At 47.2% G+C, this 20,677-nt stretch overlaps 1 protein-coding gene across 11 annotated transcripts in view; it reads right to left on the reverse strand.

Moving 5' to 3' along the window:
• The window catches only part of DLG5 (discs large MAGUK scaffold protein 5), a 123,945-nt gene that overhangs the window by 43,408 nt on the left and 59,860 nt on the right, over window positions 1-20,677 (reverse strand). For all 11 annotated transcript variants that reach the window (NM_001206088.1, XM_010820601.4, XM_010820600.4 and 8 more), the window contains 3 exons: window positions 17,625-17,787; window positions 16,214-16,357; window positions 15,468-15,651 (listed from right to left, as the gene is read on the reverse strand). In NM_001206088.1, coding sequence (NP_001193017.1) covers window positions 15,468-15,651; window positions 16,214-16,357; window positions 17,625-17,787 — 491 coding nt within the window. The remainder of the gene's footprint in view (window positions 1-15,467; window positions 15,652-16,213; window positions 16,358-17,624; window positions 17,788-20,677) is intronic.

Here is a 20,677-nt window from a genome sequence, read left to right on the forward strand (position 1 = left end):
AAAGCCTAATAGGGTTTTGCCAAGAGAATGCACTGGTCATAGCAAACACCCTCTTCCAACAACACAAGAGAAGACTCTACACATGGGCATCACCAGATGGTCAATACCGAAATCAGACTGATTATATTCTTTGCAGCCAAAGATGGAGAAGCTCTATACAGTCAGCAAAAACAAGACCAGGAGCTGACTGTGGCTCAGATCATGAACTCCTTATTGCCAAATTCAGACTTAAATTGAAGAAAGTAGGGAAAACCACTAGACCATTCCGGTATAACCTAAATCAAATCCCTTACGATTATACAGTGGAAGTTACAAATAGATTCAAGGGATTAGATCTGATAGATAAGAGTGCCTGATGAACTATGGACAGAGGTTCGTGACATTGTACAGGAGACAGGGATCAAGACCATCCCCAAGAAAAAGAAATGCAAAAAAGCTAAATGGTTGTCTGTGGAGGCTTTACAAATAGCTGTGAAAATAAGACAAGCAAAAAGCAAAGGAGAAAAGGAAAGATATACCCATTTGAATGCAGAGTTCCAAAGAATAGCAAGGAGAGATAAGAAAGCCTTCCTCAGTGATCAGTGCAAAGAAATAGAGGAAAACAATAGAATGGGAAAGACTAGAGATCTCTTCAAGAAAATGAGAGGTACCAAGGGAACATTTCATGCAAATATGAGCACAATAAAGGACAGAAATGGTATGGACCTAACTGAAAGCAGACGGTATCAGGAAGAGGTGGCAAGAATACACTAAAGAACTATACAAAACAGATCTTCCCAATCCAGATAATCACTATGGCATGATCACTCACCTAGAGCCAGACATCCTGGAATGCGAAGTCAAGTGGGCCTTAGGAAGCATTACTAAGAACAAAGCTAGTGGAGGTAACAGAATTCCAGTTGAGCTATTTCAAATCCTGAAAGATGATGCTGTGAAAGTGCTACACTCAATATGCCAGCAAATTTGGAAAACTCAGCAGTGGCCACAGGACTGGAAAAGGTCAGTTTTCATTCCAATCCCAAAGAAAGGCAATGCCAAAGAATGTTCAAACTACTGCACAATTACACTCATCTCACATGCTCACAAAGTAATGCTCAAAATTCTCCAAGCCAGGCTTCAATAGTACATGAACCGTGAACTTCCAGATGTTCAAGCTGGATTTAGAAAAGGCAGAGGAACCAGAAATCGAATTGCCAAAAACTGCTGGATTATCAAAAAAGCAAGAGAGCTGCAGAAAAACATTTAATGCTGTTTTGTTGACTATGCCAAAGCCTTTGACTGTGTGGATCACCACAAACTGTGGAAAATTCTTCAGAAGATGGGAATACCAGACTACCTGACCTGCCTCTTGAGAAATCTGTATGCAGGTAGGAAGCAACAGTAAGAACTGGACATGGAGCAAAAGACTGGTTCCAAACAGGAAAAGGAGTACATCAAGGCTGTATATTGTCACCCTGCTTATTTAACTTATATGCAGAGTAATCATGAGAAACGCTGGGCTGGAGGAAGCACAAGCTGGAATCAAGATTGCCGGGAAAAATATCAATAACCTCGGATATGCAGATGACACCACCCTTATAGCAGAAAGTGAAGAACTAAACAGCCTCTGATGAAAGTGAAAGAGGAGAGTGAAATAGTTGGCTTAAAGCTCAACATTCAAAAAACTAAGATCATGGCTTCCGGTTCCATCACTTCATGGCAAAGAGATGGGGAAACAGCGGAAATGGTGACAGACTTTATTTTTGGGGCTCCAAAATCACTGCAGATGGTGACTGCAGCCATGAAATTAAAACATGCTTACTCCTTGGCAGGAAAGTTATGACCAACCTAGATAGCATATTAAAAAGCAGAGACATTACTTTGCCAAAAAAGGTCCATCTAGTCAAGGCTATGGTTTTTCCAGTGGTCATGTATGGAGGTGAGAGTTGGACTATAAAGAAAGCTGAGCGCCGAAGAATTGATGCTTTTGAACTGTGGTGTTGGAGAAGACTCTTGAGAGTCCCTTGGACTGCAAGGAGATCCAACCAGTCCATCCTAAAGGAGGTCAGTCCTGAGTGCTCATTGGAAGAACTGATGTTGAAGCTGAAACTCCAATACTTGGGCCACCTGATGCAAAGAGCTGACTCATTTAAAAGACCCTGATGCTGGGAAAGATTTAAGGCGGGAGAAGAAGGGGATGACCAAGGATGAGATGGTTGGATGGCATAGCCCACTCATGGACATGGGTTTGGGTAAACTCCAGGAGCTGGTGATGAGCAGGGAGGCCTGGCATGGTGCAGTCCATGGGGTTGCAGAGTCGGATACAACTGAGCAACTGAACTGAACTAACCCCTTTCCATGGCTGATTTTGTGTCCTTTTACTGAAATAAATTTTATCCATGAATACAATTATATGCTAAACTGTACAAATCCTTTTAGCAAATCACCAAACCTGGGGGTGATGCTGAGTACCCCAACACAAGTACCTAACGTGTTCTAGTCCTGTCTCAGATGCTGGTGATGCTGCTCAGACACAATGACTGTGGTCTCAGGCCCTCTTAACCTGATGGGACGATACAGACACACACACACACAGGGACAGAGATAGGTAGGTAGATAGAAAAACAGACCAAATAAAATAACCTAAGAGTGTAAGAAGGGCTGTCAAAGAAATAAAAAATAAAATAATGAGCTGGAGAGAGATTTTTGAGCCACAGAGTAGGTCAGGACAGAGGCTAAAGCCTGAAGAGGAGTCTCTAAGAAGGTGACTTCTGAGCTCGGGTGCAAATGAAGAACAGCAGCCAGGAGCACACCTGGCAGACGAGCGAGCAGGCTCAAAGGCCCTGAGGCAGGAGTCACCAGCCACGTCCACACACGGACAGAAGGGCAGGGCAGCAGGACTGGAGCCCAGTGAACCAGCAGGAGTGGACACACACACAAAGGCCAGAGAAACAGACACGGCTACAAGGCGTATAGCAGACTGTATCCCGAGTGACATGGGAACCCCAGGAGGGTTTTAAGCAAAAGAGTGCTCTGCTCTGACTTACAGGTACTAAGGCTCTTAAGGTGCTGCCCTAGATAACAAACTACAAGATGAGCTAAGAGATGGTCAGGGCCTGCTGACCTCCGCTAAGTACCTCAGGGGACCTGAGCCCTTGGGTGGGTTTATTTCCTTATTCCTCAGATGATAGCACTGAACCAGAAAAGCCTGTTTAACTGTTCCAGCTCCAGTCCAGGAATCACCTGGCTCCATCCAACATGGATTCTGGGTTATCAAAAGATCTTTGCAGTCAAGAAAACCAAAACCTGGAACTACTGAATATTCCCTTTGGAGGGAGGTGAGCCCTCAATAAATATGATTAACAAGAAAGAGCTAATTCAAATGTCAGAATTTTTCAGAGACGGGGAAAGTGAGTTCATCCCTCTGAGACATTATCTCCTAGGGCTGTGGACTATGGGGAAAAGGGAATCGCAGAAATCAGCTCACTCAAGGCTTTTAGTCTTCTTCCTTTTCTTTTCTCCTTTTTTCTTTTTTTTAAAGCAAAACTCTTTCCTTCAAAGGAAATTTTACAACACCAAACTAGAAATTGAAAACTCATTTTAAAGAACAGTACACAGGCTCCTCAGGCGATTAAAATCATCAACAGTTTTATAAAAATGCTTTGCTACTGCAGATCAGGACTGCATGCTGAGAAATGGTCAGAAAACCACTGATGGAGCCTCACTTCATCATTTAAAGTCTTCTTAAAAAACAATGAAGGATCTTTCAAACATACAGTAAAGCACAGCAAATAATGCAATAAAATGAGAGGAACCCACTACTATGCTCTCACCTTAAGGCAATCAATGAGGGATTGATTCCAGGACGCCTCTCAGATACCAAACTCCATGAACGCTCACATCTTTTATGTCATATGGTATACTGTGTGTGTGCTTAGTCTTCAGTCGTGTCTGACTCTTTGCGGCCTGCCAGGCTCCCCTGTCCATGCACATGCTCCCTATCCTTTACATCATCTCCAGATTATGTATAATCCCTAACACAACATAAATGCTTCAGAAATAGTTGCCAGCAAGGCCAATACAAGGTTTGCTTTTCCAAGCTTTCTGGTATTTTTCCCCCAATTTCTGGCTGGTTGAATCTTCAGATGTGAAGCCCAAGGATATAGAGGGCCAGCTGTACTTTGTCACATATCTCATACTGCTTTCCGAAGATATAAATTATTACAGATGCTCAGCCAAAGCCCCCAGTATACCCTTCTCTTATTCAGCACCCTTCACTTCCCCCTCCAGAACTGCCCCCCTACGTTTGCTATCCACCATCAGAACGCATCATATTTTACTTCCACTACTTACGTACTCATGAGAAGTCCTAATGGTGCTGCATGTGCTTCCTTTTATGCAATTCTGCTTTTAGGCTTAGGCAGTGGTGCAGGCAGTATTTCACTGGAGGAGTACATCACACATTTTTAGATTTTTAAAAATTCTATTAAATGTAACTGATTTGCAATGTTGTATTAATTTCAGGTATACAGCAAAGTGATTCCGCTATATATATATATATAGTATTTTTTTAATTATTTCCCGTTATAGGTTATTAAAAGATATTACGTATAGCTCCCCGTGCTGTACAGTAGATCTTTGTTGGTTATCTATTTAAAATACAGTAGTGTATGTTGTGGACAGATTTTTTTAGGTTGAAGTATGGTGGCTTAGACAGTAAAGAATCCTCATGCAATGCGGGAGACCCGGGTTCTGTCCCTGGGTTGGAAAGACCCCCTGGAGGAGGGCATGGCAACCTACTCCAGTATTCTTGCCTGGAGAATCCCCATGGACAGAGGAGCCTGGCGGGCTATAGTCCATGGGGTCGCAAAGAGCTGGACATAACTGAGCGACTAAGCACATACACATAGGTGATTTACAAAGTGCTAGTGTCTGCTATACAACAGAGTGAGTCAGTTATACATAAATGCATACATTCTTTTTTATATTCTTTTCCACTGTTTTATCACAGGATGTTGAATGTATTTCCCTGTGCTACACAGTATGACCTCACTGTTTATCCATTCTACATATAACAGTTTGCATCTGCTAATCCCAAACTCCCAGCCACCCATTTCCCACCCCTTTTTCCTCCCTCAGCAACCACAAGACTGCTCTGCATCACACCCTGTCACTGTGATAGATGTTTACATCGTCTTTATTTTCTTTTTTTTTGCTGTTATAAATGATACTACTGTGAGCCCTGTCCATGTCTCCTCTCCCACATCTGTGAGATGCTCCCCTAGGGTGGACATCTAGAAGCAGAGCTAAAGGTCATAATATGGACTGTTCCCTGCTGACTGGACGATACAAAATTGCTCTCCCAGTTCATATCCCACCAGCTCTGGGCAGGAGTTCTGAGAGTTACTGTCACCAACACAGCCTCACCAAGATTTCAAACATCAGGTTTTCCTTTTAATTTTTAATTGAGATAAAATACACATAACCTAAAACTGTCTCAGCCGTCTTTCACCCTCTGAGTATGTATTTCAGTAGTGCGACGTATATTCACATTGTTGTGCAGCCAATCTCTAGAACTTTCTCATCTTGGAAAATTCTGTCCCCACTAAACAATAACTAGCTTTCCCTCCCCCAGTCCATGGTGGCCACTCTTCTACTGTTTCTGTGAATCCAGCTGCTCGAGAGGTATATACAGTATTTATAAACGGAATCACACGTTACTGATATCTTTGTAACTGACTTCTTTCATTTAGCATAACGTTCTCAAGGCTCATCCAGGCTGCATCACATGACAGGATTCCCTTCCTTTTAAAAGATGAACACCACTCCATCGCATATGTGTACCACCTTTCATCTGTCCACTCATTAGTCTAAGGGCACTTGGGATGTTTCCACCTCTTGGAACCATGAAAATAGTCAGATTTCTGAAGTAATGCCTATCACATGGACCAAAACATGTCTTAAAAAAAACACAAAAAACAAAAAACAACTTGCTTTCCTGATTACTAGAAAGGGCAGCGCTCTCCTTATGTTTACCTTACATTTATTGACTATACACATTTTCTGTCCCATAAATTTCTTGTTCATATCCTTTATTTTCCTTCCCCTCCTGCCCCTCCCTCCCCACCTTCTTTCTTTCTGTGCTGCTAAGTCACTTCAGTCGTGTCCGACTCTATGCGACCCCTGAGACGGCAGCCCACCAGGCTCCCCATCCCTGGGATTCTCCAGGCAAGAACACTGGAGTGGGTTGCCATTTCCTTCTCCAATGCATGAAAGTGAAAAGAGAAAGTGAAGTCGCTCAGTCGTGTCCGACCCTCAGCGACCCCATGGACTCAGCCTACCAGGCTCCTCCATCCATGGGATTTTCCAGGCTATAATACTGGAGTGGGTTGCCATTTCCTTCTCCAATGCATGAAAGTGAAAAGTGAAAGTGAAGTCGATCAGTCGTGTACGACCCTCAGCGACCCCATGGACTGCAGCCTTCCAGGCTCTTCTGTCCATGGGATTTTCTGTGGGACTTTTAAATCCCAGGTACTAATCCTCTTTCAGTTATATTCATTACAAGTTATCTTTTCCCAATATATAGCTTTTAAATTTTCTTAGTGTCCCTTGTTTCTAAAATTTCACATTTTAATGTGATAAAACTGACCAATCATTTCCTTTACGGTTTGTGCTTTGGTTGTTTTATTTAAGAAATTCTTTCCTTCCATGGATAAAGAAGATGTAGGCAATGGCACCCCACTCCAGTACTCTTGCCTGGAAAATCCCATGGATGGAGGAGCCGGGTGGGCTGCAGTTCATGGGGTCGCTAAGAGTCGGACACGACTGAGCGACTTCACTTTCTCTTCTCACTTTCATGCATTGGAGAAGAAAATGGCAACCCTCTCCAGTGTTCTTGCCTGGAGAATCCCAGGGATGGGGGAGCCTGGTGGGCTGCCGTCTCTGGGGTCGCACAGAGTCGGACACGACTGAGCGACTTCACTTTCTCTTCTCACTTTCATGCATTGGAGAAGAAAATGGCAACCCTCTCCAGTGTTCTTGCCTGGAGAATCCCAGGGATGGGGGAGCCTGGTGGGCTGCCGTCTCTGGGGTCGCACAGAGTCGGACACGACTGAAGCGACTTAGCATAGCATAGCATAGTATATATATATACACAATGGAATATTATTCAGGTATTATAAGTAATGAAATAGTGCCCTTTGCAGCACCATGGATGGACCTAGTGACTGTCACACTGAGTGAAGTAAGTCAGACAGAGAAGGAGAAACATCATACGATATCCCTTATACGTGGAACACAAAAAGTAATGATACAAACGAACTTATTTATGAAAGAAAATGAGACTCACAGACTTAGAGAATGAACTTATGGTTGCCGGGGGGAAGCGATAGTTAGTTAGGGAACTTGAGTTAGACAGGTACACACTGCTATATTTAAAATACATAACCAACAAGGATCTACTGTATAGCACAGAGAACTCTGCTCAATGTTATGTGGCAGCCTGGATTGGAAGTGAGTTTAGGGGAGAATGGATGCATGTGTATGTATGGCTGAGTCCCTTTGCTGTTCACGACAACCTGGGAAGCCCTGAAACCGTCACATTATTAATTGGCTATGCTGCTGCTGCTGCTGCTGCTAAGTCGCTTCAGTCGTGTCCGACTCTTAGCGACCCCATGGACTGCAGCCTACCGGGCTCCTCTATCCATGGGATTTTCCAGGCAAGAGTACTGGAGTGGGTTGCCATTGCCTTCTCCATACCCCAGTACAAAATAAAAAGTTTAAAATTTAAAATAAATTCTTTCCTTCCTACCTTGAGATCATGAATATACTCTCTCATTAGTTTTTCTAAAAGGAGTTTTATATTTCACATTTAAACCTCTAAACTATTTAAAATATTAGAATATATTTTTATGTATATTGCAAGATGGAGATAACATTATTCCTTTCCATTAATCACTAGACAAAGGAGAAATGGCCCCCCAAGTGCAGAACGAACCAAGGACCCCTGAATTGTCCAGGCAAGAGCTGGAGGACCCCAAGGGTATCAGCTGACACAGAGCCCACCACTGAGGGGTGCGAAGGGCATCCCACAAGGATGTGCCCACACATGCCCAGAACACACAGAGCCAGTGGAGAGCTCTCCTGACTTCAGGCTCACATCTGGAAACGATCCAGCTTCTGGACCATATTTCCCTGTCTTGTGGGCAGTACCTCAAACACTCCAATTAAAAATCACTCCAAACGTTTTATACTCTAAAATCCCCAAGCCAGGTGAGAGCCACAGAACAAAGGCATTGCTGCCATTCCCAGAGTTTTCCACGAGGTGGCAGCGCTGCGTAGAGCAGCCAAATGCACTCCCATAGTTGTCCAGCCTTCCAAGCTTCATTAAGAAACAAAGCTCATTAAGCTCTCATCACAAGAAAAAATTTTAACTATATAAGTTGATGAATGGTAACTAGACTTACAGAGGTGAGCTTGTCACAATGTATACAAATATCAAATCATTATGTTGTAGGCCGGAAACTAATACAATGTTGCTGTTGCTGCTTCTAAGTCGCTTCAACATGGCAGCCCACCAGGCTCCTCTGTCCCTGGGATTCTCCAGGCAAGAATACTGGAGTGGGTTGCCATTTCCTTCTCCAATGCATGAAAGTGAAAAGTGAAAGTGAAGTCGCTCAGTCGTGCCCAACTCTTCGCGACCCCATGGACTGCATGCAGCCCACCAGGCGCCTCTGTCCATGGGATTTTCCAGGCAAGAGTACTGGAGTGGGTGCCATTGCCTTGTTACGTGTCAATTATACCTCCGTTAAAAAATTAATAAAATAAAAACTATGTTATCCAATATTAAAATAAAACCTAATTTTAAAGGTGGCTTTGAAATGATGCAAAGAAAAACCTTGTTGTGAGCATTAGGCCAGCAAAGCCTACCGGCACTAGTCCATAACAAAATCTGGACAGCACACTGAGGCTTGGCCTCTCTTCACTGGGAAATAGTCCCCAAATGCCCACCGTAAGGGCCTTGGACGGGTCTGCATGATGACCCAGGCACAGCTTAGCACCAGTGAATCCGCTGCCAGAATGGGTCACAATTTCCCACTGAGACAGGGTCAATCAGAAAACCACAGAACAGGCCCAGGCATCTTTTCTGATGCCCAATCCAGCCTGCTAATGCAACAGGCTCTGGGATCAGAAGGAACCCTGGGGAGATCAGGCTGATACCTAGCACTGTCCCGGCCGAGGCTCTGCCCATTCCACAGGTGAAAGCTCTGCACAAGAGGGTTCTGCTTATTATGAGCTGAAATCTACCTTCCTCGACTCCTAACATCTCGTCCGAGCCCTTAAGGCACAAGAACAGTCCCTTTCCCACAGGACAGCACCCAGATACTCAAGAGGCTCATGGGGCCCCTAACACTTCTCAGCTTTTCTCTACCAACGGGGCTGAGAATCCTGCCTGTGCTAATGTACTCAAAAGCCTCTGGAGAAATTTGGGAAAAACCACAGCCACAGTTAACACCAGAGGATTTAAAAGACTATCCTATCAGTCTAGAATTTTTCCTTTTTATGGTTAGAAGATTATGTTCTTAGTAGACAGTTCGGCACAAACACTAACCATCAAACTAAACGTTTAGCCTCCCAGCTAAGGCTAACAGCAGGCTGAGAGAGAATATTTACATTTGGCCCAGAGTTCTGAAGTGAAAAAGCTGATACACTTCTCAGCTCAGGCAGGCGGCAGTCTTTAGAGATGACTCCCGTCCGGCCTGTGAGAAGAGGGTGGAAGTGGCCCAGGGGAGGCAGAAAGCCAGGGCCTGGTCCCATTCACACAGCAAGACAGCCACAGCCTGAGTTGTTCCCCACAAGGAGGCCAGGAACAGCTGTACTCACATCCTGCTCCACGCTGGTCAGAAACACGCTGGGCTTCTCTGAGAGCCAGGCCCTTTGGAGACTAAGAAACCCAATTCCTGGGTTATCGGGGAAAAGAAGTCAACTTCCATGAATCACCAGGGAAAAAAGTATATTTAAAGAACGGTAACAGGGCCAAAAGGAAGAGAGGGAAGTTTCCTGGAGACTCAAGTTTCCCAAATAAACTGGTAGAACCAATTTTTTTTTTTTTTTAAAGAAAAACATTACTTTGAACCTTCCAGTGCTACCTCTAAGAACCAAACTTTAGAAAAGCAAGCACAAAGGAACACAAGGATATATGTAAGGGTGCCCACTAAAAAATTATTCCTAATGGGAAAAAGCGCAGACTACTATGATGTTCAACAAACAGAATGCGGTTCATAAATTACTGACAGCTAACCTATCTTGTTGGATGTTTCAAATTTATAAAAAATACAAGAAGACCTATGATATACTGCAATTAAAAAAAAAAAAGGCAGGTGGAAGAAAATAAAGACAAAACTTTGTGTGTTAAGTATGACACAGAAAATGTACACATAGAAATATCCCATGGGGTTCAGAGAGGTTAGTCACCTCCAGGGAGTGACACCGGGGCTGAGTGACTTCACTATCATGGAAGGTTTTTTTTTTTTCTTTTTTAACCAGAGACCAGGTAGGTACTACTGTAGTCAAGATAGAAGATGCAAAAATATCCCCTACGTTGCCCCCCTCCACCAAGGCTTGGCCATCTCTGCCCCAAATCAGTTGGGCATCCAGATAGCACATTCTGACTGCAGTCCCTTGGAGACAGAACTGCTACATCATGCCCGACCCCTAAAACACACATGCATGCAAACACACACAAAAAGCCACCTGTCCGCCACTTCTAGAGAGAGAGAGGTCCTAGGACCCAAGCCCACAGCACCCTCCCCACCAGCTGCCTCATTTCCTCTAAGATAAATCACACAGAGGGCTAGGGAGCCCACAAATCCCTCGAGCAAACACGCAAGTCAAATAGCACCATTTACCCCGCAAGGGCCTCTCTTCAAGTTAACAAGGCGTGGGAGGATCCGGGCAACAAAACCGGCCTTGTCCAGCAAGGTCGGCCTTTGCCCCAGGGAGGAGACCTATGGCTGCCCCCTCGACCCTGCTTCCTCAGCTGCTGGCCTACCCGAGACCTGAGCTTTTCACAGCCCGGACGCCCACCTCAGACCTGGTAAAGAGGCTAAGGCCCTGGGCTTGGAGAGCAGGTGGCCTGGTGGCTAAGATACACCCCTGACCCCCACCAGTGGGGCTGGGTTTCCTCTCCTGGCGGGGTCCCGAGGTGGCCCCTAGGCCACTTGCTAAGGGGCACTGGTGTAGCTGAAGAGAACTGGGGACACTCACTGACCACTGTAATCAGCTACCTCACCCCAAGGGTCAGAGCTATAGGAAAAGAAAGAAGAGGAGTGGGCTGGAAGAGCACCAACTGGACTCCTGCTACCCTGGTCTGTTCTTACCTCCCTGCTTCCAGGAACCCTCCTGTTACCATGGCTGGGCCAGGCCCACCCACTCCCACACTTGCCGCCACATAACCAACCCCTCTAATCAGAGGCTCTCTGTCGGTGACTACAGCCAAGAAATTAAAACACGTTTGCTCCTTCCACTTGGAGGAAAATGTATGACAAACCTGGACAGCATATTAAAAAGCAGAGACATCACTGTGCCAGCAAAGGTCCACATAGTCAACGCTGTGGTTTTTCCAGTGGTCATGAACGGGTGTGAGAGTAGGACCATGAAGAAGGCTGAGCACCGAAGAACTGATGCTTTTGAATTGTGATTTTGGAGAAGACTTCTGAGAGTCCCTTGGACTGCAAGGAGATCCAACCAGTCCATCCTAAAGGAGATCAGTCCTGGGTGTTCATTGGAAGGACTGATGCTGAGGCTGAAACTCCAATACTTTGGCCACCTGATAGGAAGAGCCACTGGAAAAGACCCTGAGGCTAGGGAAGATTGAAGGCAAAAGGAGAAGAGGGCAGCAGAGGATGAGATGATTAGATAGCATCACTGACTCAATGGACATGAATCTGAGCAAACTCAGGGAGTTGGTGAAGGACAAGGAAGCCTGGTGTGCTGCAGTCCAGGGGGTCACAAAGAGTCAGACACAACTTAGCAACTGAACAACAAATCAGAGGGCTCACAGAAAAGGCTCTCAGTATCTCCAAGTATGTCCAGCTTAGGGGCCTGCCCTGAGCCTGCACGCTGGGTTAATTCCACATAAGGCGTCAACAAACATCAGAGAAAGAAAATAAACCATAGAAACGAATTTTTCAATACAACACAGCTTGTAACAGGAAAACACTGAAAATAGTCCAAGGGTCAGTCAATAGGGGACTGGTTAAATCAATTATGCTGCTTTTATGTAACTCAATACTCTGCAGCAGTGAAAAACAAGGAAGTAGAATTTGTACTGAAAAAGAAAGATGCACATGACATATTCAGCAAAAAAAAAAAACATGCTAGCAATAAAAGCACTGTGCAATTCCATTTTGTCAAATATGTTAATAAGATATAAAGTATTCCATGTGTACAGATAAAAATCTCAAACTTTTCATGGTGATATACTCATGGTTAGTTATTTCTGTGGAGTGAGACTACAGGAAGAATTCTTTTCTTTTTTAAATGTCTGTGTCGATTTTTTAATTTACAAAATGCATATTAATTTTATAATTAAAGAATAAAAACATGAAGAAAGCACTGCCCTTCCACTTTTTGAACTATTTAATCTAACAGTCATTCGGTAAGGCAGAGCAGGCCAGGAGGCTCCAGCGGGCAAGGGGCACCCAGGAGTGGCCATCAGAGCCTGTACAGACAAGGAGAGGCCCTGCAGAAGCGCATGGAGACCCAGCAAAGGGTGACCAGGGGAATGGTGTGGGGAGGGAGGCAGCAGAGGGGAAAGCAAGCAGGTACACATGGAGCCACTAAGAAAATAGATTAAGAAGAATCAAAACCAGATTTCTCACTGCTGGAAAAAGGAGATACAAAAATGGAAAGGAAAAAGACAAGAATGAACCCTATTATATTGTGGTTCTGCACTGGAACTAGAAATGTGAGTGTGAACTCATGGTTTCCAGAATACATATTACATATTGAAGGCACAGGTATATTAGGAAGATAGAGAGAGAGACACACATGGCAATATACGTGAGTGTGTGTGTGTGGTGGGGATGTACTCAGATATTCCCACTCTGTTCCCTGAAAGGTCCTGGAAACCAGTACAGCCCAGGAGCTCTGAATACACAAGTACACCCAGCATTCAGACCTTGCTTCTATTCTCCACTAAAGAGAATGTGAACTCCTAGGATAAACATCTGATTTCCAGGATTACAGCAATATAATTATAAAACAAGCCTGAAACATCTTGTGCCAGAGAACAAGAACGTGCTCAAAGAATGAGGGGATATGTCGAAAAGACAGAGAAGGGACTTCCGTGGTGGCCCAGTGGTTAAGAATCTGCCTTCCAATGCAGGGGACTTGTCCTGGGTGAGAGAACTAAGATCCCATGTGTCACAAGCAACCAAGCCTGTGAGCCACAATAAGGGAAAAGCCGAGCACTGCAACTAAGATTGGACACAGTCTTAGTTGAATGAATGAATAAACAAATAGAGAAGCAAGCTTGAAGTGTTTCCACTGGCCATATGGGTATATACAACCCACTGAGCAGAACAGGAAGCCATGAGAGAGACAGAGTGTGTGTGTGTGTATGGAAAGAGGTGTGTAAAGGGAAAACAAGTATCACTACAGTGGTGAAGCCTAGAGACACCACCTCAGTCAAATGATCAAAGTGAACATCCTTAGTAATAAGTCATATCAAGCCAAGTCCCAGTCAACAGGATGTAACAAGAAAAGGCCGCTTCAGCCTGTGAAAGTCCTGCCTAAGATGAAAAACTCATCCAACCATGAAAGAAAGAAAGAAAGTGAAGCCACTCAGTCACGTCCAACTCTTTGCGACCCCATGGACTGCAGCCCACCAGGCTCCTCCGTCCATGAGATTTTCCAGGCGAGAGTACTGGAGTGGGGTGCCACTGCCTTCTCCAGGGGATCTTCCCGACCCAGGGATGGAACCCGGGTCTCTCACATTGAGGGCAGACGCTTGACTGTCTGAGCCATCTGGGAAGCCCCAAACATGAGGATCAGACAAATCCAGACCAAGAGACTACCTAGAAAATAACTAACCTGTAATCTTCCAAAGCATCAAGGTCACACAGGTCACACCCTGGGGAACTGTTGCAGGTTGAAGGAGATCAAAGAGAAACAACAAGTAAACACGGCACTTTATTCCAAACGAGCTCCTTTTCCTGTTAAAGACACTAAAAGACAACACCTGGCAGAACTTGACCAGGGTCTGACAGCTGGCCGGTGGTACGTAGCAACATTAATGCCTGATGGGTTACTGTCATACAGGAGAGTATCCTTGCTGGCAACAAGCACACATTTACATGCTATAGGGTGATGGGACATCAGGCTGGCAACTTAAGAATAAAGAGAAAAATTCTTTACACTGTGCTCGCAGCTATTCTGTAAGCCAGCAGCAGTTTCACAGTTTAAAAAATTTAACTGCAAATGGAAGAAACATAGTGCTAACAGGTGAGTTCACACAGTTATATACCAGGTTTGTGTCAGTCAAACCGTAACAGTCCTCCTTTAACTGGGGAACCATAAATGCTTCTGATGGGGAAAGGGCTCTGCTTAAATCAGACCTCTGCCGCAGTGCTAGGAGGACTCTCTGCCTCCTCCTGGGACTTTCTTCCAACCCAAAAGGTCCAACCATCTACGGACACAGCGTCATCAGTCCCTGCCACGGCCCTGCAGCCCAGGCAGTTCCAGACCATAAACTGCAAGAGAAGGGCCACTGGCCAACACCACCCATAGCAAACGGTGTTCTGAGTGGCCTGCTCCTCACGCCTCTGTCAACGTAAAACAAGAGCCGAGCAAAGGGAAGAAACTGACTCCTAACGCAGAGAGCAGCCAAAGAAGCAGGACACACACCCGCCCCAAAATCACGGTGGAAACGGTGCCATCTTGTACTTGCAAAGAGATTTAATGTTTCCCAGCTTCTCTCCATCTATAATTTCACACCAAGTCCATACAAAGAAGCTACAGACCCTCAAGCTCTCAGACTAAGTCAAATTTCTGTTACCCAGCACACAGACCACAGAGCACCCCCTTGTTAGCCCTGGCAACATTCATAATGATGCAGAGTGCGTGTGGTTATTTGATTAACATTTGTATCCTCCATCAGACTGCAGAGTCCAGGACCACAAGGGTTGAGTGTTTGCTCACAGATAGCCCAATTCCTCACAAAAAGCAGACACCAGAAATACTTGCTAAGTAATCACACGGATGCGTGGGTGGTGGATAAGTAGGTGGTAAGTGGACAGACGCATAGACAGATGGCGGGTGATAGGTGGGTGGGTAGGTAGATGAATGGATGGATGGTGAGTGGGTGGGTGGGTAAGACAGTAGGTGGGTAGGTGGGCAGATGAGTAGGTGGAGGGGGGCTGGTAATCAGACTGTGAGCGGGTGGATGCCTGACCTTGGTCTGCTCCCGCCGCCCAGCCCGGTTGTACCTGCTGCTGCTGGGCCCGGAGGTCGCCAATTTCCTTCTGGTCCTCCTCATGGAGCCGCTTCATGTCCTCCCATGACTGCTGGAGCAGGTTGCGTTCCCGCAGCAGCTGTCCATTCTCCCGCCTCAGCATATCCACGTCATCCTTCAGCTGGGTCTGGTCGCTCAGGAGCCGGCTGTGGAGTGTGCTGAAATGCCCCCAACACTGTGAGCCCAGCCAGCCTCCAACTCCCACCAAGGTACCGCCTCCTCCTCCACCAGGTCCCAACACCCCCAATACACCAGACAGGCCACTTAAACCCTGGTGTCCACCACATGCCAGTAAGACCCAAACCATTTCTTAGCAACCTGACATGAACTTGGCACATGTGTGAAGGCCATGGAAAGCAGATAAGCCCCTACCTGCTAGGGACCCAGCGCCTTCAGTACTGAGGGCTGGGCCAATGTCAGCAGGTGGGCAGCAGATGTCCTCAGATGGGCCCCAGGACAACAAAGGGGAGGATGCCCCCTTGGCCTCTGTGGACCAGAAGTCCAGCAATCTGCCTCGCTCACGCATTCAACCACTTTCCTACCGACCGTGCTTCGGAAGCTGACCATGGACGCAGTATGAAAACTGAGGTCCCAAACCACAAACCTACCAGGTGAAGGCCCACTGCTTGCTAGACAGCAAAGACAGAACCAGAAGCCCAGGCTCCGGGTCCAGAAACAAAGACTGGCAAGGGGCATAAGCTGGGCGCCCCAGGAACTCACTGGTAGAAGTCAGTCTCCTTGGCCACCTCCTCACACCTCTTCAGGGCGTTGGTGTGCTGGCTCTGCAGGCTCTGCAGGTCCGACATGGCCCGTACGCACTGGATCTTCAGCCTCTCGTAGTCTGGATTCAGCCTGTGGTAGGGCCTGGCCCAGACAGCAAACAGCCCAGTGAACATGGGCCTCGGGATCACCGTGACAAGGATGTCTCTCCCTGAAGAGCCATGTCCCAGGTCACTCCAGCCTAGCGGTGCCCTAACACCGGTCACCTCCACACCACCACCACCGCTACCTGGTGCCCTGCTGAGCCCAGGAGTCCCAGCCACACCAGACAGACAGAATCAGAACCCCCAGGATGGAGGGCCCCGACCGCTTATCTCCCTGGGTGGGCCTGGAGAGCTGGGAGGTGCTCTGGATCTCTGGGAGCCTCCAGGAGGCCACGCGACCAGCCTGCACACTGGTCCACCAAGTCCCTGTGACAAAGCTCCTCCTCTCCTAGAGCAGGGATTCTCAATCTTGGGTGCATAATGAAAGACCAAGGCCCAGACCAATTACATCAGCATCCCTGAGGGCAGGACTCAGACTCAGGAATTTTTTTTTTTTTTTAAACCCCCTCAAGAGATTCCAATGTGCAGCCAAGATTGAGAAAAATAGCCAGGAGCAGGAGTTCTCAAAGTGGGGTTCTCAGACCTGCAGGCATTGTAATCACCTGGGAATCCGTCAGAAATGCAAATTCTCAGGCCAGCCCCAGACCTCAGGAGGGAGGAAGGAATGGTCAGCAATTTGTGCTTTAACAAGCCCTTGTGGGTGGTCCTGGTGTGAGCGCCAGTCTGGAACCCCCTGCAGCCTCATATAGAAGGGCTAGTCTCTGTGCAGCCACTCCTCTGCCTCCGTGACACGAAAGTGGCTAAGGACAGGACACACTCACGCCCAACCCTCAAGCTGCCTGACCAAGAGACACACACGTCTTCATAGAAGCCACCCAGAAAAACCTTCCTTGGGGTGAGGCACATACCCCTGATGCTTTCAAAGGAAACAGATTAAACCGAGCCTGCTCCCGCCTCCCTCAGAACCCTGCCAGAATCTCCCCAACCCTTCCTTGCTATCTACCTCTTAATCCCAACTAAAGAAGCAGTCAACGATTGTCTTCAAAATAACAAGTCAGGTGGGATCAACCCTTTTTAAAGTATGTATGTGGCAGGAAACAACTAACAGGTCTACAAACCGCATAAAGATCTACTCAACAGTGAAGCAGGCTAGGGTACCCAGGAGACAGCAGCGCCCGTGCAGAGAAACACGGATGCGTGTGGACGCACAGATCAGTCAAAGGCTCAGCAACGGGGCGACAGGGGCGGGGGATGCCATGGCATCAAGGCGGTGACCTTGTCTAGCAGGGGAGGTGCATGGTGCCCACCTCTTGTCAAAGGTGGTCCCGTGGGTGGCAAAGGCCAGGCGCTTCCGCAGCTCGTTCCTCTCCCGGGTCATCAGCCGCAGCTGAATGGAGAGGTTCTCCACCTTCTCATTCACCTGCCGGTCGCTGAGCACAGGCGGTGGGGATGGCGCCTTCCCAGTGGTGCCTGCAGGAGGAAGGTGACAAAGTGAACTTGCCCAGTCCCCACCAGCAGCCAGGTGCCATTCTGGGCTCTCAGCTGGCCTTCACTCCTCACACCCACCTTCCCAGGTGGGTCCGGTTACAACCCTCTTCCCCAGATGACACCACCAAATCAGAGAGCAAGAGGCAAGGCAGGGACCAGAGCCCAGGCAGACTGGCTCCAGCATCTACTCCCGGGGCCCTGGCTGAGGACTGTGGGGTCCCTCTATCTCTCCCCAGCCTGGCTTTGGCTCCTCCAGGATGGCCCAGCCTCATCTTTCCATCTTTGCCTGCTCTGCTACCACCACCTGTCACCTTCCTCTGAGCAAAGAGGCCAGCCTAAGCCCTGAACAGAGTGGAAGACACAGCCTGAAAAGGAAGGCACAGTTGCAATTCAGAGAGGCTGGCAGAGAACAGAGGCAGCCAGTTCATAAGCTGGGCCCACGGGCCGTGTTCTGTTCTTCCCTGATCAGGGCTGGACAGTCTGCATGGCTCCCTCTTCCAAGCTGCCCGACTGTCTGAGGACCTGCTCCACCAGCCCAGGTGTGCAGCCTGGAGCAGGTGCAGGGACAGCTGCCCATGGCCAAGGGGTGCAGGGAAGTCCCAGGGCCTCTGGCAGCCCAGCCCACGGCAGGGCCTCATCACTTATTCCTGGGACTAGACATGTTCTGAGAAGGAAACCCCACGCAATATGCCATTACTTAGGAAAAGTGGACACCACCAGCACCTCTGGTGAGACCCCAATCTGTCTCTAGGAAGAATGCACCTCACTCAAATGTCCCAGAAAAAGAGACAAATCCATGGTATTGGTATTCTTGTATATTTAAGTATATACTTGTATATTTATATATTATGTATTTATATATATACTTGTATATTTAAGTATATACTTGTATATTTAAGTATCTCTACCTCTCATGGATCCTCAGTGGGGTAAGAAAAACCCACAGCAGTCACCCCAGCTCATGGATGGGATCCAGAAGCTGACTCACCCTGGGAACACAGTATCTGGGTGCCCAGGAGCCCTGTAACGTGCAAAGGGCAAGACACACGTCCTCTGACTCAGTGTCTCCTGACCACTGCCCCCCAGCTGACCCTTGTTGGCGGATCTGTTCGTGTAAACCAAGTTTCCCCCGGGACGGGGACTCAGGTGTGACCTTGCGTCTTCTGGGAGTGCCAGGGAGGATGGAAAGCTTGACACTGGGCAACAAGGCAGGCCACGGTCTGAGGCAGGAGACTCCAACGTTACCCAGTGTCAGCACCCCAACCACCGAATCTACTACCTCTCGAAATGCATGTTATTTTAAGACCAGCACCACCATAACATCAGGATTTCTGTGCTCAGACCAGAACTCTGGGGCCGGAATGTTCTCTAAGGCGGGGTCCAGGACCACCACCAATGAGCATCGTCCTCCCTGCAGGGGTTCTACTCCACAGTGGGAGGAGCCTTCCCTCACCCTTCTCCAAAGACCCTGGATCCTCACCCTTGCCCCCAGGGGTTCTGGAAGACAGGCTGGTTACAGCTCTGTGCAGCTGTGTGACTTGACGTCTTCCTCTCTGCAAATGAAGGCACTTCTACAAGCTCTAGTCCTATGACTGTTTTCTGATTTGCACTAACTTACCTGGCTCTCTGACACATGGGGCTTCCTCTGGATATGTGCCTAATACTCCTTCCAGAGAAGCCCACAACTAACAAAGCCTCTAACCAACCCAGGGGGACGTGAACTGTGTAAGACTGACAAACCCAAGACAGGGGATGAATAGACTAAACAGACTCAGACTCGGCTCGGAAAAGAAGGATTTCAATGTAAACCGTCACAACCAACCCACACAACAGCAACCAACACAGATGTCCCGGGCATTCATTTAATCTTCCCAACAACCCTGGAGTGATAAGAATATTACCATCTCCATTTTACAGGTGGGAAGGCAGGCCGAGCAAGGTCAAGGAATTGACTCAAACGTGCACAAACCTCAAGTGATGCCCCGGACGAGAGCCCAGCCATCTGATTTCAGAGCACATGCTCTTTGCTGCTGCCCGTGCCTTGCCACCCCACAAAGACAACCGTGAGTAGCACTCACATATGCCTGGCAGTTTCTAAGATGCTTTTCATACATTATCCCATCCCATCCACTTAAGAAAGACACTGCTATTATTCCTGTTTTATAGATCAGGAAACAAAACCTTATCAAGCTTAAATAATGGGTCCAGGTCACCACGCTAGTAAATGACAGCATGGCATATAGAGTGCCCTTTGCCTGACCCCAGTGCCCAGGGCCTCAACCTACAAGTTCTTAAATGTTTTGATCCTGCTGCTGCTGCTAAGTCGCTTCAGTTGTGTCTGACTCTGTGCGACCCCATAGCCGGCTGCCCACCAGGCTCCCCCGTCCCTGGGATTCTCCAGGCAAGAACACTGGAGTGGGTTGCCATTTCCTTCTCCAATGCATGAAAGTGAAAAGTGAAAGTGAAGTCGCTCAGTCGTGTCCGACTCTTAGCGATCCCATGGACTGCAGCCCACCAGGCTCCTCCATCCATGGGATTTTCCAGGCAAGAGTACTGGAGTGGGGTGCCATCGCCTTCTAGGACCTCTTTATACTTAAAAATGACTGAGGACTCCAAAGAGGTTTTATTTATATGGTTATGTCTAATAACATCTACCAGATTAGAAATTTCAAAAGTATTTTTAAATATTTACTAATTTTAAAATAACCAAACTTGTTACATATTCACACAAGATTTCTTTGGTAAAAAATTAACTACCCTTTCCATCACCAAACACAAAACACAGTGAGAAGAATGGCACTGCTCTGCATCTTTGTGATGATGTTTGAGGTCTGGCTTAACAGAGTCAGCTACAGTCTCACATGTGTGCAGC

Source organism: Bos taurus, chromosome 28 (genome assembly GCF_002263795.3).
Source record: "Bos taurus isolate L1 Dominette 01449 registration number 42190680 breed Hereford chromosome 28, ARS-UCD2.0, whole genome shotgun sequence".
Lineage (NCBI taxonomy): Eukaryota > Metazoa > Chordata > Mammalia > Artiodactyla > Bovidae > Bos > Bos taurus.